Source organism: Plectropomus leopardus, chromosome 22 (genome assembly GCF_026936395.1).
Source record: "Plectropomus leopardus strain MGB_pleo_1.0 chromosome 22, ASM2693639v1, whole genome shotgun sequence".
In the NCBI taxonomy this organism is placed as follows: Eukaryota; Metazoa; Chordata; class Actinopteri; order Perciformes; family Serranidae; genus Plectropomus; species Plectropomus leopardus.
This window is the reverse complement of record NC_142197.1, coordinates 23417245-23444993: the sequence shown is the minus strand read 5'-3', so window position 1 is coordinate 23444993 and position 27749 is coordinate 23417245. Positions and strand designations below refer to the sequence as shown.

Here is a 27749-nt window from a genome sequence, read left to right as displayed (position 1 = left end):
TGGTTTTGAATGGTTAATATTCACATTGTTTTGGTATTTACAGCCACACAGGACGTGTGTGTGTGTAAGGGGGCATTAGGGATGCCCTGCTCCTTGGCGCTTTGATGGTTTCCCTGGAATTCAGAGAATGTCTCTGTCCCCTCTCAGTACAAAGGCTGAGTCAGTGCTGCTCAAAGTCAGCCTATTGGTGCTCGAGGGAGCAATCGTTTAAGTCCCTGAGGGGTGATTCCAGCATGTCCGGAGCAGTTTTGATTTGAAGATAGGGGGTTGTTAGGATTAGCAGAGTTGGCTGTGTGGCTGGTTTGTAACCACATCACTGCAACACCCTGTTTGTGTCACACTTTAGACTGTGTATGCATGGGGTAAACCCTTGCACATGCAATATTATTGCCATTTTTTCCTCATTCATTAGAGATAATATTGTCAGATGTGTGCATCATGATTCATGATTGATTTATTTCATAAATGAAGTGTTTGCGCTCTTTTTTGAAAGTGCAATTTGACTCATAATCTTGGAATTTCAAATCTTTATATTTTTACCTCCATTAGACATTGTCAGGTGCGTCTGAGCTGCGTGTCAGCTGCAGCACATCTATAGAAACGGTGGCGCGTCTCTTGTTTTACTCGTGTTTGTTGACTCTATACCATTTTATACCGTAGTTTAAAGTCGCTGTGTCACAGAGGTGTGGAAATACAAAGATGTTTGTTTTACCTCAACTTCCTTGCTTCCCTTTCAAAACAAAAGCTATCTGACTGTGTCTCTGTTGACAGAATGCCATCAGTTGCTGATACAATGCATTTTATTTTGAAACATTTACAGGACAGGGTTGTCAGCTGTGCAGGAGCTTGTATAACTTAATAGAGGAATATGTGCTTATAAATATGAAAATACATCACTCATATCAGCAGGCAGCGGTATGCCTGAAGGCCCAGTTAAGGCTGGACTATTCTGATGCAGAAAGATTGTACTAGTTATAATTATTTTTGTTAGAGAAAAGTTATAGTGCTATTAAAATTGCACTAATTTTACTATAAGATATTTTGTTGGACTGTTGGATTTGAGGTTTGTTACTGTAAAAGTGACTTGAATTTTACATTGTTTTATTTATTTTGCTGTTGGATTGCTAACTGTAGATTGCACTACATTCCTTTTACTTGAGTGGAACAAGCTCTTGCATTAATTTTTTTTTGGAGAGACTTTATATCAGACTGTAAAATACAGATTACCAGTTAAGACTGGGCTATTTTTTGTAAATTCATTGTTATATTTATAGAGTAATAAAAAAATAATAGTTAGATCAATTAAAAAAAATCTAGAGATTAATCGATTAATCAAAAAAAATATATATAATAATATGTATAATACATATAATATATGTCGAAATAACAACAATATAAGATAGTTTTTGAGAAAGTACTCTCCTTATCTAAGCATATCCAAGGCTGGATTTTTATTGATTGGCATTGTTACAAATATCAACAGCCCCTCATTTTCCAGTTAATATCTCTGTGATGCTAAATAAATGCATCAGAAACACCAAAGTGAGTGACTGATGGTAAAGGATTAAGCCTCATCTTTATAAGGACAACCTCAAGATCATATCTGTCGTTCAGAAAAGAAGGAAATCTGCCTCCCAGACGTCCACTGTGCTCGCTGTAATCTTGCCGGTGATTAGATCGACTATACAGATTAAAGGAGTGTTATGGGTCCAGACCTGGTTTGATGTCTCTGTCACTGTGCTGTATTAATGCCACGTCTGCTGCTCTCCCCTCCCCCTCGAAAGAGGTCTGTGCTGTTTAAAGGTTACTCAGATTAAAGGTGAAGCAAAGGGCTTTAGATTTGACTCCCGGTGGCAAAGACTCGGAAATATGACCAAAATATTACATCATGCTGTTTGAGGGTCTCTGCTAATAACTTAAAAATGCAGACTTTGTTGTATACACAGGGTACCGTTTCATCATTGCATCACTCAAAGGCTCGTGCTCATGTGAGCTCCACTCTAAAGCATGTTCAGACATGCAAGTACACTTGCATTTAATGGCACTTATACATGCTGGTCACATGTCTGAAATTGAGCCCGAGTCAGGTTTACACTACGTAAATGTCACAATTGCAGTAATACTAGTTTTGAGTGAGTAACATTTCTATAAATACTTCGAGGCAGCACAACTCAGAACATGCTGTTATTACTAATGGAAAGGCTGCAGCAGCACAAGGTTAAATAAGCACAAAGTGAGATTAAATGTACATCTTGTTCTGTCCTATGAAGAGCACGTTACATTTTGGTTGAATAAAAGTTTAAAAACACCACCAAACACTGTGAATCAAGTAAGATAAGATAAGAAGCCTTTATTGTTATTATATCACAAATACAATGAAATTGTGACTGCCCCTCTCAGCAGTGCTTTAAAAAATTTAATCATACTGGAACACATGCACATAAAAACCAGTCATAAAACAAAAAACAGGGGCAGGGAAATCGTGCATTAGTATAAAATAAAAACAAGTAGAACAAATAAAATGACTGTGGTTGTGTGGTAATAATATGGGGAGATTCTTCTTATTTCACATCTATGTTTTTAAAATGTTTTCATTCCCATGGCTATGTGGGGCAAACGAGGTAAAGATGAAATAACATTGCAAAATCAGAATATTCATCGACCACTACTATTTTAATAAATCTTACAACTGTACATTCAGGAAAACACTTTAAGCATCTCGCATGCACATGACGAACATTATTTAAGATGCTGATAGCAAAATCTGTTTTAAATCTGTCAGTTGTTGACATATAGACAGCTATTGTCTGTCTTAATTGACAAATTATGGAGATTGGAGATTGAGCCATGTCTGAAGGGCATGAGCGTAATGTTCAAAAAACGTATCTTTGAATTAATCTGCTGTTGCAATAAAATTAAATGAAGTACTGATATCATAAAGGTAATTAGAGTACTGTTATAATAAAGGTAAATAAGGAACGGGTTTAATGACGGTAAATAGAGTACTGTTACAATAAAGTTAACTAAAGTACTGTTACATTGAAGATAAATTAAGTAATGTTTTAATAAAGGTAAAAGTACTGTTATACTAAAGTTAACAAAAATACTGTTAATATGAAGTTGAATTAAGTGATGTTATAATATAGGTAAATTCAGTACTATTACACTAAAGTTAATGAAAATACTGTTACAGTGAAGGTAAGTTATTTACTGTTACAATAAAGTTTGTTAAAATACTTTTCCAGCAAAGTTAAATTAAGTACTGTTATAATAAAGGTAAACAGTGTACTGTTAAATAAAGTTACCTAAAGTAATGAGAAGTTAAATTGGGTATTGGTATAACATAGGTAAATCAAGTGCTGTTCCATTAAATTTAACGAAAATACTTTTACAATAAAGTTAAAGTGCTGTTACATTAAAGTTAATGAAAATACTGTTTAAATGTAACTGAAATGTTGTTATAAATCAGAAGGTAACCACCGGAATGAGAGAGAGGAAATGACAAAGCCAGTCTCACGCTGGTGGCTTAAACAAAATGACGGCAATTTACACTTTATGTTTGCGATACAGTCATTTTCTACTAAGAGTACAATCGACATATCACCCGCCCCTCCGCTGCATTAAAAAGCTTTTGAGGCAACATGAGACCCAAGCACTGTCTCTTAAAAACCGCCAGCCATTGTAATATGCTGTGTAAGGAACTGCAGGCGCATTTTGACGGATAAGTGATATCAGTGATATACCCAATTTAAGTGATCATTGCCAGTAAATTCAGCAACCACAGATAGCACAGAAATGCGCTTTTATGGGTTAATTATGTGTGTTGCATTTTGCTCCTTTTGTGTTGAGGAGAGATGAAAGGAATTAACACAAGCATTTTAACCTTTGAAACCTGAGCAAATTGGTTTGATATCCTTTGAAAACATGGCTAAAAAGGCAAGGGGCAATTTTGCAAGAGATTACCCACAATTTGCAACATATTAAAGAAAAAACGAACAAGAAAATGACCTGAAAATTCGTTTTTGAAAAGAGAGACAGAGAGAGAAATTATATTAAGTTAATATTTTGTAAAAAGGGAAAAATATATATAAAAAAAAACAACAAGCTATATTAACAATTTTTGTCAACGTTTTTTTATGTCTGTCTGCCTGCCTATTTTTCTATCTTTCTGTTTGTCAACTTGAACCATTTTTGTTTTTTGTTGTGCTAAATTTCAGATAATGATTTTACAACTCGTAACTTTCTACCGTTTGCTCAGGTTTCAAAGTATTAAAAAGGTTTAAACAGGCCAGATAAAGTCAGTGAGCTTCTGAACCTAGCTGTCTGCCCCCGTTGGTTTGTAGTCACTTGGTCTGGTTCCTGTTTGGTTATGAGACATCATGCACGCGTCTGTCTCTCGGCTATCAGTTGCCAAGGTAACGAGATGTAATTTCCGGGCCATGTGCGTACGTGCTGTGGTAGGAGAAAGATTTTTGGGGTTATTTTGCAACTCAATAAAATCTGGCCCTATAATATAGTAGAGGTGATAAATGAGGAAAGAAGAGTGTTTGGTTGAAGTGATTATAGAGGGATGTAAAGTAATGCTGCTGAGGACAGACAAAGGTCTGCGCGGCAGAAGATAAGTTGTGATTGAGTACGTTAGCCCACAGCTATCGTGTTTCCTGTTGCAGTATTCTGGGGTAGCACACGGAAGTCTTGTTTGCGTCTAAGGAGCTGCTTGCATTAAGACCATATTTCCTGTATGTCATTGTGTCTGTGGTGATTTCCTGGGTTTATTAAGACAACTGATATCCTCTGGTCAACTGTGACTGTCCTCCTCGGAATCCTGATGCTACAAGTACAGAGGGACGATTTAATGACGTCCTCTTGACATCTTGAGGCTGTTTGTGCACAGTGAATACACGCTCCTTTAAGTGCCACTGGACTGAACTTTATCCGTGACAGCATCATGTCAGCATGCAGGCCATGTGCCTTCCTCATCATGTGACAGTCACCCACTGATGAGTCCAACACACTGCCCCTGATTTATGTCACTCATGCCCCATCACTCTTGGAAGTCAGACCAGCCTCAATGTTATATTCTGGTCTCTCTCTTTACATACTGCCAAACATGCTTACCTCATAAAAGCTGACTTGCAATGTGTCCCTGACCTCCACTTGATCTTTTTTTCTCAGCTTGTTGGATATTTCTCAAGGCAACACTTACTTTAGAAAAAGCTTGATTTTAATAACTTTAAGAGATCTGACCTCGTTATTTCCACTCACGAAAATACACTTGTTGTTGCCGCTTGATAAATTACACATGTTCATTCTCCGCTGATTCATAAATTATCTTACTGTTATATTCTCAAACGTGACGTGGATGTAAATATAAAAAGGCGACTTTACCTCAGTAGGCAGGTGTCCATATGCCCTCAAATTGCACGAATTGAAATTGCAAATATAAAATAATTGAAACATGTTGATTTCTAAAAAATTCTTTACATTTTTACATCATACAACTTTAAATCAGTGATAATGAATCATTGATCATGATTTGGTATATCAGTCTAGATTGATGTATAGTTAAATCCCGACTGAAGAGAAGACAGATCTCAGAGCAAACAGCCGTCTAACTACCACTGATCACCTGGCCTTTACTTCTTTGTCCTGTGACGTATCTCACCTAAAAAAATATTTCAGTTGACTAATCCCAGGTACATATTACCGGAAAATGTAGCCAATTTTGGACCTGATTACCTCCTATCAAAAATAACCAGCATAGCCCCGGGGTTTTTGATGGTTCTAAAGATCATCTTGCCAGATTATCCTGTGGTGTGAGTAGGGATCGGGATCAAAACCCAGTTCTGTTGAGGACTCGTTTCTGAAAATCAATAAAGTTTGACCTTATCGATACTGCTATCGAATCTCGTGGATCTGGCAATATAGCATTACATTCAGTCACGTCATTTAATCCAATCACTGGTCTGCATACATCAATTGTCCAATAAAGTTTTTGAATACAATTCAGCTGCCAGCCGAAAGGTATCAAACCAAGCGAAGAGGAAATCTGATGGCTGAACGTGAGAAGAGCTCTACAGTTTGGCTACATTTTACCAAAGCAAAAGATGAGGAGGAGTCAAAATGCAATTCATGTTGCAAAATCATTTCTTTCGCTGAGGAGTCTCGACAATGGTATCTACATCAATAAAAATCAACAATCCCCATCCCTAATTGTGAGGTATGTTAAGAGTTAAATCACGGGATCTGTTCAAGAGTTTGCAGATTTTAAACACATAGAATATCTATGACGTATTGTGGGGGGAACCCTGAAGATCGCTGGTGATACTCCAGGTTTCATAGAGATTTAATGTAATGTTAAAATGAGATTTAACTCAAAGATTACTCTCCATTTGCTCGAATTCTAACATATACAGTCCATGTTCACATTGTCCGCGACTACATCCATATTAATTCATTTTTTTCTTCATGAATTTTCTGTTAAAAGTAGTGCACAAACTAACAGCTAATTTTTCCTGCCCATTGTCCAAATTGTTTTTTACTCTGGCGTCACTTTTAATCGCAAAGGATTTACAAGACTTCTGGTTTTGAGAATTGGAGACTCTGGTTGTTCTTGAATGGAATCTCTTAGTGTGTGGTGTGCTGTTTTGCCAAATTTTTGCTCTTCACACACAATAGGAACAGAACTGTTTATCATTACATGGCCCGATGTGTGGGGCCTCGCACATTTTCAACATCTGTTAAAATTTGAAGTCTTTTCATTATGGGCCAGTCTTTAAGTCCTGTGTTAGCAAGTGTTACTGCAGACGCTGGCTCGGGAATTGCTAAATTGACATTATTATTCTGCCAGATTGTTGTCATAATTATTCTGAATTACTCTTGGCATCCCCAGTTCACTTCAGTAGACTTTGCAAGTGAAATCAATTATTGCAACTTGCTTTGTGGTCTGCAATTTCAAAATAATTCAAACTAGTGTAGAGATTTAGGAGCAGGATATGAATCACTAAACAAGCCGAGGTGTGTTTGTGTTTTAGTGGAAGCATTATCCTGGATGTTCTTTAGTCTAAGACACTGCCCGGAGTGAGTGCAAAGTAGATGGCCTGTGTTGTGTGAGCGCTGGCAGGTTTCCCTGCTCCAACAGTCAGTGTGGTGGCTCAGGCTGAAGCAGAGCACACTTGCAGACGGCCACCTGTAGCTGCGGAGGCGAAATGAGAAGTGAGAGGAAATAAAACTCATGTTATCAGTCATCGCTCTGAAGCAGTCTGCTACCTACAGCTGAAATAAGTTCAGTCTCTCTAGCTGCTGTGTCCCTCTGAGGCCATTTCCCCTCTTGGAAAGCCTCCGTTTTTGTTTGGATGTTCGGGTGGTGGACAGCATTAGTTTTGCAGGAAGGATGTGAGTTTGCTGAAGAGCTTTTGCACAAAGAAAACGTCCCACATTGTCTCCAGGGCGACAGCGCTTGCCAGAGAGAGGTTTTTTTCACCCTCTGTTTGGTTCCTAAATGGCAGCTTTGCTCAGTCGGGTGTTCAGCACGGACTAGCTCATTTATTTATGCAGGATTATCGTCTTTACGGTCATCTGACACCAAATTTAGACAGCTCTAAATGTCAGGTGTTACTTATTGATGTGCTGATCAGTGTGTTGCCTCTGACCCCATGAGGGGCCCTGATTCTGGAGGTGCTGCTTTTAATCAGAGTGACTCACACTTCTTTGCATTACTCAACAACACTGTCCTGCATTTGTGTGTATCAGAAAGAGAGTGCCCGTGCATTTGTGTGTGCATGAGCAAACTGGGTGGACAATAGCTGAGGGAGCACTGTCAGAGGGTGCGGCATTCAGCCTTAATATCATGATGTCATAGTTTTGTGTGTTTTGACTTCATCTCTGTGGATGTTTCTGGAGATGTTATCTTAACTCAGTGCAGATAGTGTTGTTGGTAAAAGTGATGCAGTGATAGCAGCTTCTCTCATGAACACTCTGATCCCTCTTAACATGCTGTGTACTGTTGTTATGTTGCTGCAAACGGTGCACGAGATTTAGAACGACTGAAGTAAGGGTGAGCGATGTATTGAATACACTAAATGTGGGGCTTGTTCCCCATCTGACGGATGAAATGACGATATCGCAAACATCGGGTTCAAATTAGGCCGCTTTCTATTAACCCTCAAATTGCCCAAATTGAAATTGCAGATATCATCAATTTAGAAAAAACTCCCATCAGGTGGTATTTCAGACAAATCGAAAGAGCTATATTTGGCAAAAGTGCAATGGAAACAGTTGTTTGGCTTTTCTAGGTCACATGATGCTATGGCTACGTGCTTGTCAGTAGGAACTGGCTCCCTCATGATGCAGCAGGCACAACAAGATCTTTTATTGCATCACATAACTCTTCAAAAGTTATGCAGATCATCTGGAAGTTTTGAACCCATAATTCCTCTGTAAATCTTCATGTTTAATGGTGCCAAAGTAAAAGTTTAACTTTAAACAAGTGTAACAATAGTGTGAGTAGTTGACTGTTTTTGCATCTGCAGAGATCTGATAGTGAATCTTAAGTCACATTTTCTAACCATGAAGCACTACTGCAATTTACAAATATTGTTAATATATGTAGAGCTCTTAATTTGTTTCCAGCTCACACAGCGATTAAATCCTCACATTCAAAGGCACCACACCAACTAACTGTTGACCCAATGCTTCAACTTTAAAACAAAACCATCAACACTTCCAGCCCAAGACAAGATGGGTGCTTCAAAATAAGAGCACCAGGAGTTCTGCTTAGATTTATTTAACTACAACAGCACTTTTTAACTTTATTATAACAATATTTTATCAAAATTGAATTTTATAGCCCATAGTCATCACCAAACTTGTAGTTTGTAGTTTCCTCCCTGGAGATGCTTTGCCAGGCCTTCACTGCAGCCATCTTCAGTTGCTGTTTGTTTGTGGGTCTTTCTGCCTTCAGTTTTGTTTTTGGTAACTGGAAAGCACGCTCTATTTGGTTGAGGTCAGGTGACCTACTTGGTAATTGGAGAATAGTCTTTTTTTTGCCTTCAAAAAAATCTTGAGTTGCTTTTGCTGTATGTTTAGGGTCATTATCCATCTGCACGTTGAAGCACCGCCCTATTAGTTTTCTAGCATTTGGTTGAATATAAGCAGAGAGTTTAGGCCTATATAACTCAGAATTTATCTCGCTACTTCTACCAGCAGTCACATCATCAATGAACACTAGTGAGCCTGTTCCATTGGCAGCCATACAGGCCCATGCTATGACATTGCCTCCACCATGTTTGACACATGATGTGGTGTGCTTTGGATCATGAGCTTCTTCTTTCCTTCTCCATACTTTTCTCTTCCCATCATCCTGATATAAGTTTATTTTGGTTTCATTTGTCCAAAGAATCTGATTCCAGAACATTTGAGGCTTTTTTAGATGTTTTCTGGCAAAGTCTAATCTGGCTTTCCTGTTCTTGAATGGTACCATTAGTTTACACCTTGTTGTAAATCCTCTGCATTTATATTCATGAAGGTGTCTCTTGACTGTAGATTTTGACAATGATACGTCTACCATCTCCAGAGTATCCAGAGTATAGCTATAGTCAAACTGTTGCCAAATGCCAAAACACTACCGAATATCAACTCCAGACCTTTTATGTGCTTCATGTGTTCTGAGGGAACGGGGTAATGGAACACAGCTGACCGATTAACTTCTTGTCCATCACTTCTCATATCCTCATATCTTTGATTCCTTGAAAATAATGGTATTCTGCTACAAATGACTTAGACTTGACATAGTAAATACCATATTTTTGTGAAACATCTCAAAATAAAGCTAAAAGTCTACACTTTCATTACAACTCCATTGCTTTATTTAAACTCCATTGTGATGGTGTACAAAGGCAAATTATAAAAACTCTGTCATTGTCCAAATACTTTTGGACCTAACTGTACCTTTAAAATATTGCAATGTTTTTAATGTCACCCAGTCCTATATAAAATGCACTGTAGTTCTGTTTCTGCAAACTCTGCATGAGATTTAACAATGATACATGGACATTAGTTGTCTTTTATGCAAGCATGATATTTTCAGTATTATATCGTACATTTTTGTTGCAGCAATGATCTGCTTATAAAAGAGTGTGTCTTTAAATGGCCACAGAGCTTGTGAATAAGTAGAAGAAGTGCATACCAGCCACACAATGCATCAGTAAAATATTGTTTCATTAGTAATAAGTAAACTTTGTCTCAAAGAGCCTTCTGCAGGAGTGAGCTTACTTCAGTCCAAACTGTATTCCTTGTTTTGTACTCCAAGTCTGCACACAAAGACGCATGAAAACGCACAAGGCTCAGTGCTCTTTTGTCCCGACTGCTGCAGTCGCTGTGGAAACCACCCGATGTCGTGTCATTGTGGTTTGGAAGCCTGCAAACGAGAAGCTGTGGTCTGGTTGAACACCAAGAGCATGACAGACACACAGACACAGACACAGAGACACACACACACACACACACACACACACACACACACATTTCAGCTCTGACTGCCATCATTCAGTGATCACATGACCCAGGCGGTCTCCTTCCATCCTGTGTCACAGAGTATCACTGCGAGTAGTCATCTGTATGAGGAGTCACCGCCAGCTCTGACACACACATGCTCACACACACAAACACACAACCACTATGTTTGACCCATATTTCCTCCCCTGCTCCCGCCTTTCATCCTCTTCAGGCCTGCCTCTCTCTCTCTTTCTTTCTCTCTCTTTCTCTCTCTCTCTCCCTACCAGATTATGTTTTTTTTTCTGTAACCTTTATTCAGCTGTGTTATCTTAATGTGTGTTATTTCGAGGAAGCAGCCTGCTTGAGGTTCATACTGTGGGCCACCTGGTTGATTGCAGCTGGCATGAGGCTCTGATTGTATTTACGCTATTGGTCTGCAGTATGGTTGCAGCTGTATACCATGGTAAACTGTGGCACGAAAAGTGACAGTAAACATAATGTGTACATTTGCTTATCTACAGTACTGATAAAAATTAAAACCAGACAGAGAGTCTCACCCTTGTTTTAGTTATTTTTAAAAGGCAGCCTTAATACACATACTTAAAAAAAGTTTTTAAGTTTCAATTATAGCACTAAAGCGTTTGTCCAACCAAAAAAAAATTTCTGCATTCATTCCTTTAAGTTTCATTCTAACTGATATTATGTATGTATATATATATATATATATATATATATATATATATATATATATATATATATATATACATACACACACACACACATATATACATATATATATATATATATATATATATATATATATATATATATATATATGAAATCTATCGTTGGATATATTCCTCTATTATTGCACATTGTTGTCTTGCTTTAGCTAACTGTATGCTGTCTAATGCAGTCTCATTGTGGAAAGAAAATGACGTCAGGCTCTATGTACTGTATTTAGCATAAATTAAATAGTGAACAGATCTCTTTTCATAGACTTTAACAAATGGACTTTGAAAGCTTTCCAGTTTCGAACCACTCTGAATGCCTACAATCAGTTCCTAGAGCGTTTTAAAATAGCCAGGCTGAACTATTGTGTATGAAACAAAATGACTTTGGTTGGTAAAGCAGGAAGCATGGAAGCCTGATTTGGCTGTTACTGGCTGCTCAGAGAGAGAGTTCAGCGGTGGTCCAAAAGCCTGTTGACAGTCTGCACATTGATTGGGTCTCTTTGGTTGCTCAGCACTGTAGGAACTGAATGCACTGATTGTGACTTGCTGATTGTGTTGCTCACGCTGCCAACACACAGCTGCTGTTATACTCCTTCCAATTCATGAGGTTGTAAAAATAACAAGTAATACAACAATACAGTGCAGGAGCCTTACAGCACATACTAATTTCATACCAGAGTGTTTTATTCTTATAAAGTGCTTCAGGGGTGTTAAATCAGGTTGGTGGCCATGGCTTTGAGGTAGTGTGCCTTGTGGTCACTGTTCTTTTTTAGTACTTTTTTTTGTCATGCTTTTTGTTGGAAATGAGGAGATGTTATTATGAGTGTGGTTGTGTGACGTACAGTTTTTGCATCAGCTTTTATAATGAGAGAACAGTCCTATGCATGTCAGTTAGCACAGTTCTGTGAGAAAGCACAGTCAGTAGCACTTAATTTTCATTGTTAAAGCAAGACGTGCATAGAAAAGCCGACCAGGAGAATTTTATTTTATTTTTTTAATTAATTAATGTAATTTTATTTTGTTTTATTAGGTGATGCAGACATAAAAAAATTAAGGTTATTGCAAAAACAATTCTATGTGGGAGAAAAGATGTGTGAAAAAAAGTATCAGTTGACACATTGAATTACAGTTACACATCATGCATATCATGATATAATGCATTGTTAGAGTTACATGCACATCATGTGTTTGTGTTGTGGTGCTGCTCATATCAACACAGAGATGGCTTAACCCAGTCATTACTACGCAGGTAACGTTAGCTGTGTGATGCAAACAGTTATCCCGGTCACTGTGTGTGACCGTCCCCAGTGCAGCAGTAGTGTCATGATAAACAGAGAGAGAGAGAGAGAAAAAGAGAAAGAGAGAGGCGAGGAGGGGGTGAACAGATCAATATGCTGCAGGCAGTTCTACTGAAAAGAGATCTACTTAAATTGTCAAATTTGCAGTAAATTTGCAGTAATTGGACAAAATTGCAAGATCGTGCAGAATTCAAGATGTGCATTTATTGTTGTCATTGTCTTGAATACCTGGAGTGACTGAGAACAACCTACATGTAGAGTTCATGGTCATATTCTTTGTTTGAGTTTGGAGGAAATGTTCTAATTCATTTGGTGCCAGAATGAAATTGTCCAAAACCTAGAACTGTGGTGTGTAAGATTCAACAGCATAGAGATAATGATCGTGTCTCAAAATGAAACCAATAGCCTTCTAGTTAGTGTTCTGTTGTTATTAAAGCTCCTAGCTGCATGTCACATACCTGCAAGGCCACTCCACTTGTTTGACATTCCTCTCACACAGCGGACTGATAGTGGACTGTTCTTACGTCATCATGTGCAGATGTGCCTGCAGACTGCCCACTACTGACTGAACAGCAGCACTCTTTGCTGAGCTCTAACTTTTTTCACCTGCTGCTTAAACACACCCAGTGTGGAAGTTTGCCAGATCCATTTGTGCCTCTTCATCCTGGGCTGTTTGATTGTGGTTAAAGGAAAATTACTTTAATTGTGTTTAAATATCTGCACTCACGGCTTTGAATATAAACATCATGACTTTGTTCTAAAGCAGTGGGAGGTCTAAGTGAAATGAAGTGTTTGATGACGATTTGTGTGTGACCTCTTTAGCCCGCACTACAAGTGCTCAATTAAAGATGAGATGCAGGGTTTGTTGAATAAAACATGAGTAAAAATGTCACAACTTCTCAATTTCAACCTGAAGGAAATACAAGTATTTGGAACTAAAAGCACAATTATTTAGTGTGATACATCTGTGCGCCACCGCTGTACATGGCGGCTCCTTTGCACACAACCTACTGGAGCTTTGCCAAGTCTCGATTCATTCAACTGGAACTGACTGGAAAGCAGCAGGTGTGACTCGAGGGGGCCCATATCACGAGAGATTTTAGTCAGATTCTGCTGCTGTCATTGCAGTCCAGGTGTGGTTACCTTGAAGCTTGAGTCATTGGGCCTCATGCAAGAAACAATACACAAAGAAATTTCCCTTGTTTGTGCTTCAGAAATTGTTTGAAAGATCAGCTTGAAAATAATGGATGATTTTGAGACTTGAACAACTCAGTAAACACTGACGGGCGGACTCACACACCATGAATTGCGCATCACTTGCAACCACTATTTGCCCTGTTCCTAGGTCCGATTCCCCGAAGATTTGCACTAACGACATAACAAACAAACACGTCCATAAAGTATTGCAGCTGAGTGCAATTTTCCCCCTTTTTTTGCGCCTAAATGCAATAATCCATGTGGCAAAGTATAAATGTTGCCTTTGTGCCAAGAACACAATGGGCAAAACAATGACAGAGAGAGAAACTGAAATTTTCAGACCGCAAGCTACAAGTCCTTATCCAAGTGCAGAGGCATTTCCCAAAATCTCAGGCAAGGAATTTAAAGTGTATGTGAAACCGAAATACTGTGATATATTTTCCAGTGAAACAGAATATTTTAGAGCTATACAGTCACAAGAGGCATTAAACTAAATCTTTCGTATTTGATTGGACCATCTAAAGTGGGCTGGCTGAGAGTTTCACATGATATGGAGCTACAGCTGACTTTTCACTCCACACACACACACCTTCCTCACCGTTACATTAAGGGAGGACGAGAAAGAGATGAATGAATGAACGAATTAGACCTCACATTGTTTTGGAAAGGAAAACAAAGGTTTGATTGTTGTTGTTAGGAGTGTCCTAACAGTGAGGCCCCGACTGTGTACACCATCGGTCACCACCCTATCAGAGAATCAGTGTTACAGTTATAGCCGACTTGTTACAAAACGTAATTACCCATCTAATCAGATTCTGTGTTTTCACATTATCATTATTTGATACTCTATCATTTTTTGATACAGATATCTGATTTCCCATCATTGTCCACTTCAAACTGCTGCCCCGTGACCTTGATTTCTGAGCACAGTGTTGAGAAATAGTGCTATCTGCAGGTGCAGGTGGGCATATTGCAGCATGTCTGTTTCAGTACGGTGTTGCAGAATAAAGTATTATTTCTTAAAAGTAAACATTTTCATCATTGCTTTTTTTTCCCATTTCATCATCCTTAATAATGCATTAGTTGCAGTTCCAGACAGCTCTGTCTTTCCACCTCATATTGACATGGGTGTGATTCCTTATGTTCACACACTGTACCAGGTACAGGACTGTCACTGTATTGACATAATTTTAATTTAACTTCATTGTGCAGGGGAATTACAGGTAGTATCACGAATGATTAGATATCATAGAACTTAGGATTCCTACCCTATTTCTCAACTGCAGAAAGAACAGATTTTTCGTCAAGGTAAATTCTCACTTTGCTTAAACAGAGACTGTTAACCCTTTGAAACCTGAGCATATTGGCTTGACTTAAGACCCACAACTTAGAAGAAAAAAAAGTTGAAAAGTATAAGAAAATTACCTAAAAAAAAGAGAAAAAATGGAAAAAACAGTCAAATAGAATACAGTAAAATAAGGACGTGACCTGAAAAAAAGAATTGAAAAAAGAATTCTATAAAATACATTTAATATACAGTTATGATAACTATAATTATAGTTCTTGAGGACATTTTTATCTGCTTTAAAAAAAAATATTTCCAGTTCTACTCTTTTCCTGTAATTTGTGGAACACTTCCTGCAAAATTTCTTATTGCCCTTTTATCCATGTTTTCAAAAGAAGACAAAGCAATTTGAATGCAGCACAAAAAAATGATGTTGTTCTGGGTTTCAGAGGGTTAAAGTAAAGGCTACATATAAAAAAGGGATGCGTGAAAAGTAATGGCAGGTTCTACTGTTTCTGATGAAGCTGGGAGGCCTGCGTGTTGCCTGATACAAGTTAAATTCTGCCATGTTGTCGCAGACATTTACAAGAATAATACTCCATTGCTTGTACAGTCGTCTAATAACTTTCCCTTTCTAAAATATAAGACAAAGGCTTGCTTCTTGTAGTTACTGAGTGTTGTCAGTTGTTAGTAGATCCTGCTGTGTTTGGTAGCACACTGCTCTGCCAACAAACCATGGATCAATCCAGTGACACGCAAAAGTATTTCTGCAGGAGCTGGAAAAAATGAGATTTAATAATGGGGAGTTTGATCCAAACAATTTGAAGGGCCAAAGACACATGCCAGCTGCAGTAATGAATCCCATAAAGCATGACAGTCCTGAATGGTTGAACTCTTGTGGTAGATCTTGATTTCTAATCAGTTTGTATTTGCTCTGCTTTATTTGTGGTCTATGGCCAAAGGACACGTGTGCATGTGTATTTTATGTACCTTGTATGTGGATACAAGACATGAGGTTTTGCACATTTGCTTTTTTGTATTTTTTTGCCTCCACGCCAGCAATAGCTGAGGCCTGAGCCATTATATTTTTGGGTCGTCCAAGTGTACGTATGTACCATTCTTGTGAATGCGATATCTCACAAAAGACTGAAAGTAATTCCTTCAAATTTAGCCCAAACATCCACTTAAACTTAAGAATGGACTAATTAGAATTTGATGGTAATAGGTCACAGGTCAAGTTTGAGGAAATTATCTCAAATTTGGCATTAACATTCATTCGGATTTAACAGTAACTGATTCGATATTGGTGGTCAAAGGTCAAGGTTGCTGTGACCTTGCATCTGTCCCTTCGTTGTGAATGCAATATCTCTAGGATGCCTTAAGGGAGTTTTTCTGAAATCTGGCACAAACATCCACTTGGATGTAAGAATGTATTGATTAGAATTTCATGGACAAAGGTCAAGGTCACTGTGACCTCAAAACATTTTTTGGCCATACCCAGAGAATTTATATGCTTATTCTGACAAAATTTCACACAAATGTCTGATAGGATAAAATGATGAAGTAATGACATTTAAAATCCAAAACATAACTTCACTGTGACATCATAATGTTTTGCAAAAACTAACTGAGGAACAGAAGGGAGACATTTGGTCCAATCCTGAATTGGTGACACTAATCTTTGGTGTCAGCGTTGAAACTGTGCTGATTGATAGAGAGATCTTTTGTGCTGCTGGGGGAAAGATGTGTGTGAGGCATCCATGTTTGCACTGATGCTGATGTATAATGTATCTTACTTGAGAGATGCACCGAGGCATTCAACCCCCAGGTGGAATTTCTAGTTTTAAATGCGATCAACTTGCCATGGACTGCAGATGAAAATGAGCATATTTACATAATTGACCCAATAGGAGGTTTTTGAGTTAAAACAACATTTTGCTCCAGTAAAAGCTGAAAAGATAACCTCCCACAAACATCTCTTACACTCACTTTAACTTAGAAGCTGTGGAATGACCTCTACGCATGCAGTCACTGTACCTGCCTCACAACCAGGATGTTGGATCGGCGCAGCGAACTTGAAGCTTTTGTCACAAGTAACAACATTTCATAATGAGATATCGATGCTGGTCAGCATGTTCTTGAGATAGCGTCTATTTTTAAATATTCAATTAGTTTTGTTTCACAACGCCCAGTTATTTCAATCTTTTGCCAAAAAGATATGACGCATTATGCAAGTGTTTCACTTGAAATCAGAGCTTCTGTTAAACCTGTACAAACACTCACCCGTTCAGAAGTTTAAAACAAACATTTGCATCGTGGAAAAATAACCTTTTTCAATTGGGTGTCCATTATTTAAGTTTGCATCACACTGATATTCATTTAATGCCAAAAGTTGTTGCTGGTGCAAGCAGGTAATATGAAAGTATCACTGCAGCTCCCTGATAGGACCGACAGGCTCCTAGCTTGCTGCTTGTTCGGGGCGTTATGCTCTCCTGTGCTGCTGCAGCTGTCTACAGAAACCCATACAGCTGCAGAGGTTGCTTTCGCTTTTTGTTGCTGGGTTGATTAACCAGAAAAAGGCCAAGAGGTTACAGGCTTGTAATTTTATTTCAGTTTTATGGTCTGGTTAAAGGCTGACAGTGTGCTCTTAAATTGCTTTAGGAGTATTCTCAGACTGTTGTTTGCACTGAGGGGAAAACACTGCTGCTTCATGTGTGCTCTGCTAACAGTAGGCAGCTTTCCATTAACCCTTAACTTGTGCAAATTGTAATTGCAAATATTAAATACGCCAATTGAAACACGTCAGTTAAAAAAAAAAAATTTTTGAACTCACATAAGGTGGTATTCCAGGCAATTTTAAAAAGCCATGCAAAACTGCAATGGAAACACTTTTTGGGCTTTTGCCCAAAAGTCCCTCATACGTAGCCGGGCTTGCCTTTCCATTATAGCTATAACACGCCTACATCGCCTTCAATAGGAAATAATGATGGCTCGTGGGGTGGCTGCAATAGAAATAAACCTGCAAATGTTTTGAACATCCATCTCCATGCTTCTTCGAATGCTATGGCCAGAGCAGAAGTCTCATGACATCGCAATAGAAGTTGCATAGTCATCTCGCAGTTGTTTTTTAATCATCATTTCGAAAATATTGCTTATGTTTTGTGCAAATCTGTAATGGAAACCCGCCTTGTGATCCATGCTGGGTCACTGACTGAGTGGGTATCAGTGGATATGAGCCCAGTTAGCTCTGTGACTAACTCAGAGAACATGGGGAGCGCAGAGAAAACGGCAGAAAGGTGCTGGTCTTTGGCAGATCAGAGTGAAACAGACTCTGCGACTCCAGCTGCAGTGAATCTTGAAACATTCACTGAAACAGCACGTTGAGCAGCTTTATATCGTCATAAAATGACAGGTTAGGATTTTAGCTGCATGGAGTGGAAATGGAAAACCTTTTTGTCTTTTCCTGTAATTTTCTTTTATGTAATCAAAATATTTTGAAAGTTATGAAGTAATTGAAATTTGCAGTGGTTGAAATTAGTTTCCACATTGGTACAGTCATTGTTTTGCTCTGTAGCTTCTCATTTCTCCGAGTAATTGCTGGTTTTGTGAAGTCAATTGGAAGCCTTTAAGTTGTGTTTACATTCCATAGATTCCTTTTGTATACACGCACATATACTTGACATCATGGGATCAGAGGGAAAATTAGCCTCTTGTGACCAGGAGACTCTTGTATCTATACCTCTCCATAAACCAGCCCGATTCAACGAGTGAGCTGTTGTGTTGAGGGGGAAAGGAGCAGAACAAGAAAGGAGCTCTGTGTGTGTGTGTGTGTGTGTGTGTGTGTGTGTGTGTGTGTGTGTGTGTGTGTGTGTGTGTGTGTGTTTATTTGAAAGGCCTGCGTGTCACTCCCAGCAGACTCATTCATACACTCCTCCCTCAGCTGCAGGATGTCCTGCTTTAACTGGCTGTGTAATCCCCACCCTGCCTGACTATTGGCTGATAGTGTATCTGCACCAGCCCCGCTTTGCACTGTGTGTGCCTGGGTTTTCTCATTGTGTGTGTGTTCCTGATACACCTACAGCTTGTCATCCACTGTTAACATATTGTTACAGAACACAACATAAGGCTGTATCAGGGGACACGTGCACTGCTTTTTAAGGTCTCTAAGGCGGTGGTGAGAGGTTGGTCAAGTCACATGTTCATGTGTCATAGCAAAGTTCACCACTCCCTTTTTACAAGCACACTGTGATTTGTTTTGTTTTGTCTGTTGATTAATATATGACACTGTTAAGCATGTTGCTGCAGCTCAGTTGTTGAAAACAGTCTAATTATAGCTTGTTATTTTTATGGAAACCTTTAGTAAAGTTAGACGTGTGCTTTTGCAGTGCATGTGGCACCATGGATGAATGAAAATCTCCGATTGTACAACCTGTGGAATCTGCAAACACACTCTCGCTTGTGGTGATGTGCGGAGTCTTGCGTGCTGTGTTCGAAATCATATACTATGCACCACATACCCAATATATATACTAACATACTTTGGTGTACATAAACAGTTGCATTCACTTTTTTTGGATGCACTGTGCTGCAATAACCGTGTCACTTCTCCAAAGCATCCTTGCGGGTTGGAGATGCATAACCGTGGTAACCGGTGCCAACTAGGGCTGTGACGGTAACCGCAATACCGCAGTAATATGATGCTTACTACGGGACTGAGCTCACTATTGTCATCACCGCAATTTTTTTTTTTTCTGGTGAAAGTTAAGGGAACGCATATGATGTGTCATATGAAATATAAACATACTAGTCACTGTTCAGTTATCATCATTAACTTTTTTTCCATATGTTCAATGGAATCTGAAGAAACACAAATTTTCCACTGCTTTCTCCTTCAGGTTACCATTAGCAAGGGGCAGTGACAGGACATCAAGTTAATGGGGGATTTGTTGCTGGTGTGTCTGATTATTTCTTTTATTTTTCACGTTGTCCTCTGTGTCAATGCATTATGGGATATTTGTGCTGGTGTAGTGTCCAGTGTTTGTATACTGTAATATTTCAGCTGAGATAGTATGCAATTCAGGTACTTATGGTTTTATACTAAGGTTTTAAGGCGTAAATAGCATGTTGGTATGAAATATCAGAAGCAGCCACAGTCTTCATTGTATGAGGTTGAAGGTCCCTCTGGAACTCAAACAAGGATATTTTTTGCCTACAAGTTTACATGGCACTCAACATTTTAGGCCTGTGATGCCCCTACTCATGTGGAATAACAAACCTTTTCACCAGTGATGTTTTTAACTCTGTTTAGGAAAAATACCCCTAAAAAAGCTACGGACTAGAAAGTGCACTTCAAGGAATTCCCTCTCCGGCTTTCAGTTGATGCCAGAGCACTTAAGAGCGGGCCGCGGCTCATAGACGAGGGCCAATCATCTCAAAACTAAATGGAAATAGACTCTTGTCTTTGACAACTTGATCCAAGGACACCACTCTCACAAGCGTCTACATAACCCTAGTTCTGTAGGAAGAGGGGATGACTTAAGCAATTCCCTGTGTGTTTTGGGAGCTGGCCTACTTTCTGTTTGTGTATTGTCTCTGTGTATCCATGCTTCTGTTTTAGTTCCCTTGGTAAAGGCCTAAAGGCTCCGTTGTTTTCTTGAACTGTCCAGGTTCGTTCTAAATGCTGGTGAAAATCTCTCCTTTATCAAACATGAGATAATATTTAGTTTTGTGCAGTTTTCTGCTAGATTGACATCCTTTGTATTGGGAGGATAAGTGTATTCTCTGTGTGGATGAATGCTGCCATTAAGCAGCCTGCAGGGCTTCAGATGGAGCTAAGCTGAAAGACGGGCCTGTGGTGGTTACATAAGTCGGCCTTTGTTGTGTCATTGTGCCACTGTGATGAGCCAGGCCCTGGCCAACAGTGGACATGGCCTCATTAACCAGCAACAAATAAGCACTTTAACACATCACACTGCTGTTTAACAGGCAGATATGAACTCTCCTGAAGACAAGACAACAGTAAACACACAACAGCAAACTTTTTTCCATCTTTTTTTAAATGTGTGTGTCCCTTTTTATCATTCTGTGTCCCCTCTCTAAATTCTGAAGTTTTTGTGGCTCCGTAAACGCAATCGTGCTCTCCATGAGTTTTTTTTTATGTCAGCAGCAGCTTGTGACTGTCGGATTTGTTTTTTTGTTGATTATCAGCATGTTGATAAGGCTTTAAAAAACAACACAAAGGAACTTATTTAAGAAACAAACACACAACAAACAATGTCAGTAACATGGACTGACCTCTGTGCTTGCCTCTCTCGGTGTCTGTCTGCAGTGGAGGGTGAAGGTCAAGGTCGCATTCTCCAGCGGTTTCCTGAGAAAGACTGGGAGGACAGCCCGTTCCCACAAGGCATAGAGCTGGTAAGTTAACACTTGTGGACATGCTCCAGTGTAGCTCAGTGACTAGAGCAAGGCACTTAACCCTGTCAGGGTTAGAGGGTTAAATTTCTTGGGCAGCTCAATGTTTGGAGCAAGACACTAACAACTGAGCTAGTTTTAGTTCCTGAGCCACATGCAGCCTGAATTGATAAAAACCATATAAAACCATTTCATAATAACCTACAAATAACAATAAAATCCAAGTTCTTGTGTAAAGAACGTTCATTCATTTATGAACAGATGATAAAACAGCCTGAAAATAAATAACAGCAATTTCAACAGTAAGTCTCACTTTTTGTGCATCCAGTCAGTCAGTTGCTCACTGTCATTACTGTCATTTTAATTTTTGCATACATTTCCACTCCTGTGTAGCAATGCTGGCATCATCACACACAAGTAATGTGTAAGCTATTAAACAAGCAGTTTAATTGATCCGCTGCCTTACAAACCATTTACAAGTCAGGAGCCTATGGCGGGCCGGTTCTGGTCCATGAGCTGTATGTTTGACACTCTTGAGGTAGAGTATCAGTTATGGATAAGTAAGCCTGTTGGAAGGTTTGAGCAGACTAAGAGTCAGCGCTCTGAAAGTCTTGTTTAAAGTCTTGTTATCTTGAATGAATGGTTTTATGCCTGAAGCTGCTTCCTTTGGTTTGTCTGAGATATAGCCCCTTCAGGCTCAGCATATTTAAGAAAACACATTAATTGTACACGGAAAAGTGAGGAAACTTTTGAACTTGAGAGCTACTGTGGACCAGTTTAACCTAGATGGCCTGATAAGACACAAGGATGAGCTCACAAGGCTGAAATCTTTCTGAATCTGCATTGGAGCAGAAAAAGTAAGATTGCTGCATCCCTAACATGACTTTAGACCAACAGCTGTCAGGTCTGTAGAATGTGCATGGATTCATAAAGAGGTGAAAAAGTTTGTTAAGGTAAAAGCATATCTGCTCTGCGAATCAGAGGTGAAACCGACAACTCAAAATTGCATCGTTAACGGTTTTGGTGTGACATGTTTACACATACCAGTTACAAGCCAACTTCACCTCAAGTCATCAAGTGAATGAAGAACCTTAATGAATAATGACCATAACATGATAAATGTTATATCGTAACAAAGACGAATGCTAGTATTGACTTTGTATTGTTTGCTCACCTCAGTCAACAGTGACAGTATTAATTGCTTCATGTACTTACTCTTGTTGTGGGAGTAAATATTTGAAAACAACATACCATAACTTCTTTGACTTGACTATAGTGTGATAACAAATGAGAGCAGAATATAGTTTCACATCTATTCATTAAAAAGTGGATGGAAAGTTTTCAGAACCCGTTTTGTTGTGTTAATGATAGCTTATGCATGGATGAATCACGCTGTGGTGTAGTAAGAACATGTGTCCTGTTGCTGTCTTTCTCTTTTTTTCCCCGTTTCTTTCTGATGTTAACCCTTGTCCCCGTTTCCCCTCTGACCTCCTCCTCCTCTCCAGTTCTGTCAGCCCAGCGGTTGGCAGCTGGTTCCCGAGCGGCAGCCTGCCTCCTTCTTTGTAGCGGTTTTGACTGACATCAACTCGGAGCGTCACTACTGTGCCTGCTTCACCTTCTGGGAGGGCCTTGACAACCCGCAGGTCAGACAGGCTGATTTTAAAAAGCATTATTTGGAATATTAAGTACAGAAAATGTGTTGGCGAGATGCAGCCAGGTGAACAGCTTTTATTGGAATGAATGTGTTTACATCCATTTAATGCATTATTTGTGGGTGAGTATCTTTCCTGCTGCACCACTGGTGTGTATCGTGATAATTGTTAATCCTGTTTGTAAACCCGTTTGTTTTAATCTCAGCCTGATGTCTACATCTGTTCCTTTCTTTGTTTAGCTGCAGAAGGCCGAGGCCAGCGAGGCGGATGAAGTGGATGAGGAACTTGCTGTTGTCCAACAAGCTCAGGTCTTTGCCCCCAAGAGCCTGGTGCTGGTTTCCCGACTTGACTACACCGAAGTGTTCAGGGTACGGCAAATACAGCAGCCTCAAACACTCTGTTGTGCATCTTTTGTGGAAATGACACCAGCATGTGTTTGGGTTTGTGTGCACTGCCTTTCAGTAGACAGTTGTAGTCTTAGCACCTTATCTATCAAGACACACAAAGACAAACGAAGGCCAAGACACAATCCTGAACAATTTTTGCATCTCTACGTCGGTGATAGCAGTGGCTGGAGGCCGGGTTGTCAGCTTATCCACTTTGTAACGTGATATCTCAAGAATGCCTTGATGGAATTTCTCCAAATTTGGCACAAACGTCCACTAGAATTCAACAATAAACTGAGTAGATTTTGGTGGTAAAAAGTTTTCACTTTGACCTTATATCTGTCTCATTCTAGTAAATAATATGTCTCAGGAACGCCTGGAGGAAATTCCTTAAAATGTGGCACAAACATCAACTTGAGATCAACAATTAACTGATTAGCTTTCGGTGGTCAAAGGTCAAGGTCAGTGTGGCCTCACAAAACATGTTTAACTAAACTCAAAATTTCATGCGTAACTGGATATGTAATTTAAGTGATGACATTTTAGATCCAAAAAGTCTAAGGTCAACTTAACTGTTCATAATATTTGACAAAAACACTTTTTGGCCATTACTCAACGTCATAACTCAGGAACAGAATAACGGAACAGAAATGTATTTAGAGACATTTTCTGCCCGGCACTAATTTTCTTTGCTGTTCATATTGTGTTATTACAGTAACCAGTCTATGTGGCTCTGTGGCACGCCTTTGTTGACCCTTGACCTCTGCAACCCCCCCTCTCGTTTGCACAGAACTGTCTGGGTCTGATCTACACCGTCCATGTAGATGGCCTGTCTGTCCCCTTGGAAACGGTGATCGGAAATCTCCTCACCTGTGTCATCCCCATTGCTGGAGGCTCCCAGGTAACTGCTGACTGTTAATCTCTTCCTCACAATAAAACTGCACTGCCCTACAAAGGCAAAAGACAAAGTCTTGATTTGATGTCATATAAACAGAAGCTGTTGATAACAGTTAACCAAGGAGAAAGATTGACAGTGACTCAGTATTTTTCGTCTCATCTCTTTTGCTGTTACAACTCTTTGGCTTTGCTGGGTGGTACACACTCTATGTTAGCACATGCCTTGCTCAGCAGTGCAGTTTCTTCAGGCAGAAAGCAGTGTAGAGACGAAGAGCTTGGCGCAGCCTGCTATCTTAGTGCCTTGTTCAGCATGAACAGCTGGTATCGCTAAACTTGCATTCATGTCAGCCTGGTACAACAAAACAGTATTAACTGTGGTCGAATTCTACATCCCTTAATGTGTACTGTATATGTATGCGTGTAAAGGGATTATGATATGCACATGCAGAGGTGCTTGTAACGTGCAAGCACACTGCGTTGTGCATGCATAATTAAATAATTTATGGATTACTTTCTACAGAGAGTCACGTGGTTTTAAATATGTTCTTCTAATGTTCTTAAAGAGCTGGTTTTACAGCACATCTTTGTTCCTGGAGTGGAATGTATATACAGTGCTGTCAGTTGTGCTGTAAACACAATTTAGTAGAGAAATTTTTAGCATCATCTCTGTTCATTTTGTTATGGGTGGGCCTGTCACAGTAATTATGTCATTGACTTGATATATCGATATGAACTCAATTATTTTGCTGAATTCAATATTTTAATTTGCTGACATGCTTGTTTGTTAACATGAGGATGTCACTAACATGACACCAGAATAAACAGCAGGGTTTTCCCGACCACAATAAGACTTGGGTGTAGCCATTATCCCTTTTTTCCTCTCCACCTGCCTACTTGCCCAAAGAAAAAAAAAGCCAAAAAATAAAACAACACTACAAAGCTAACACAGGGTAGCTCACCGGTAGCCTGCAGCTGCACTTCTGTGGAGGAGTGGAGGAGGTTCACTTCTGATAGTCATTAGCTCAGCAACCACTTATAATGAGCCAAAAAGTTTGTCATTTGTAGTTTTAAATTCCAGCAACTTCACCTTCCACTCAATTTATCAGCAAGCCCCCTAACAGGTGTTAGTTTCTTTCATATTCCAATTCCAATGTTTAAATATTCTTAACAATTAAAAGCTTACTGCTCTTTGGAAGGATGTACTGACATCATGCTAATATATTGTAATATAATTATGTTAGTTATATCAGTAAATGGTCTCAAAAGACAATAATGTGATTTATCACAGTTATTTCTGACAAAATATTAGGGGTATGGGAAAAAATCAATACAGCATAGGATGATAATTTGCCCGGCAATACTGCATCGATACAAGGTTGCAAAGTACTAGTATTTTTATTACATAAATTATTAATTTGCAAATACAAATTCGGCTTATGATAGCTTACTAAAATAAAATCAGTTGCTCTGTCAGTACACTAGACACATCTTGCTGCAATCAAAATAATTGGCTGTGAGATATACAGATATAGATATAGATAACAAAATTTTAATTTTGATGAAACAGATGTTGACAAAGTTTACTTTCAGGGTCATAATTAGCAGTTGAAAATAAGTAATATATAGCAACATGTCATGGCAATACTCGCAAAACGTTTAAAATTGCAATAATTTTGTGTTGTGACGCAAGTATTGTGATATCGTATTGTGAGGCCTCCAGGGATTCCCACCCTTACCATATAATATCTAAGAAAATATTTATCGTGACAGGCCTAGTTATGTGCTTTCTGGGAGACATTTATTTCAAAGCTCTGCGAAACACAAAGCCTCCTTTGTGTTTGATTAGTGCTTCTTATCAGATATACACAGAATCATTTCATTTTGCAAGCAGACAGCAATCCTTCCATTTATAACCAGATAAACAAAACAATCATGTCTGTGTTTTCTTTTAACTGGTGTATCAAATCTGAAATCCCAACTAAATACTTTAGACCAAGCTTTTTTTTTTTTTTATTTGTTTTTTTTTGTTGATATGTTTGTGAAGTCAGCCAATGAGAAAAGTTTTTTCCCTTCATGCTGAAGTTACAGGAAATACATGAATTACATGAACCAGCAGAATTGTGTGTTACTTTAGAGCATGTTTGGGCTACTTTGAGTTTTTTTTTTTTATTTCTTATTCTTTTATTCTACCATTTCTCTCTCTTAATTCATTTCATGTAGTTTGTAAAAACCACGTTTTGTTTATCTTAGCTGAAGTAAATAGGGGCTTCTGTCTGTATTTTTAATGATTTCTGGAAGCACATAAACATTCTTTCATACCTCTTCATGCCGATGGTGAACAGTACAGTACAGTAGGAAGTGTCTGTTTTCTCTGAACACACATCGGTTGAAGCCTCCCACTGTGGTTTCCACATGTTCTAACCCATGTGTGTCATTTGTGTGCACCCCACTGTACACTGGTTCCTCTGTGTTACAGATAGATGAGTCCCCAGTTTGTAGTTTAGACAAGGTTCCTCAGGCCTGTGACTGGCTGCTGGCCTGTCTCCAGGTAACTTTCCCGTCCTTGCAAGCTTGACCAATCAACAGCCAGCTCAATGTTATTGATTCTGTTAATCAAACAGAACCGAGTTTGTTTTCTTTTCTTTAAGGAATGTGTTCTTTCTTGCAGTCATTTCAAATCATGCGTGATTGATGGCGCTTGACCTGCTTTTTTGTGTGTTTTGTGATCAAACAGTTTCTACGGAATCATATTAATCATTTAAAACATTCAGTTATTTTTGTCATCCCTCACTTTTGTTATTAACTTGATTTGTTGCAGCTATTTGGCATTTTAAAGCAGATTATTGACAAGTTGTCTTCCCCACACACACACATTCAAAGTGGTTGCTGTGCAGGTCGTAGTTTAGTTGCTGGGTGACCATATGGGACGGCAGATGGCTTCCTACCGGGCAGCACAGCGTCTGAATGAGAGAATCAGATCTAATCAGTATTAACACACAAACAGACCCAAACAGCAGAGGCTAATGCGCAGCTCACCTCACACACTAACACACATGTGAAAACACAAACACTCGTTGGTGCACAGGCAGTTTGTCTCTCTTAAAACAAACACTTACTATATATAATATTTGCTGCGTCTTTCCATCCAAGCACAAGCAGTTCTGTACCTTCGACTCAGGACGACGACAGAGTTACACAAACACACGCTTACACACATTCCTTTAACTGTTTAATCACACAGGATGTTTCTATCAGCTTCACTAAATGTCTGTCATTACCACAGTCTGTCTGTTCAGGTCAGCCTCAGCCCAAACACACACAGCAGAATAACTCCAGCAACGTGACACCGAACTCATCTCTGACATTAGTCATGTTGTCGTGGCAACATTGGCGTA

The 27749-nt window shown here is 39.1% G+C and overlaps 1 protein-coding gene across 5 annotated transcripts in view; it reads left to right on the top strand.

The window, feature by feature from the left end:
* Positions 1 to 27749, top strand: part of sbf1 (SET binding factor 1) — an 85601-nt gene that overhangs the window by 7640 nt on the left and 50212 nt on the right. For 3 of the 5 annotated variants that reach the window (XM_088072760.1, XM_042511533.2, XM_042511531.2), the window contains exons 2-6: positions 21337 to 21422; positions 22925 to 23062; positions 23311 to 23439; positions 24248 to 24358; positions 26831 to 26902. In XM_088072760.1, coding sequence (XP_087928886.1) covers positions 21337 to 21422; positions 22925 to 23062; positions 23311 to 23439; positions 24248 to 24358; positions 26831 to 26902 — 536 coding nt within the window. The remainder of the gene's footprint in view (positions 1 to 21336; positions 21423 to 22924; positions 23063 to 23310; positions 23440 to 24247; positions 24359 to 26830; positions 26903 to 27749) is intronic. The other 2 variants (XM_042511534.2, XM_042511532.2) reach the window with 1 other exon arrangement.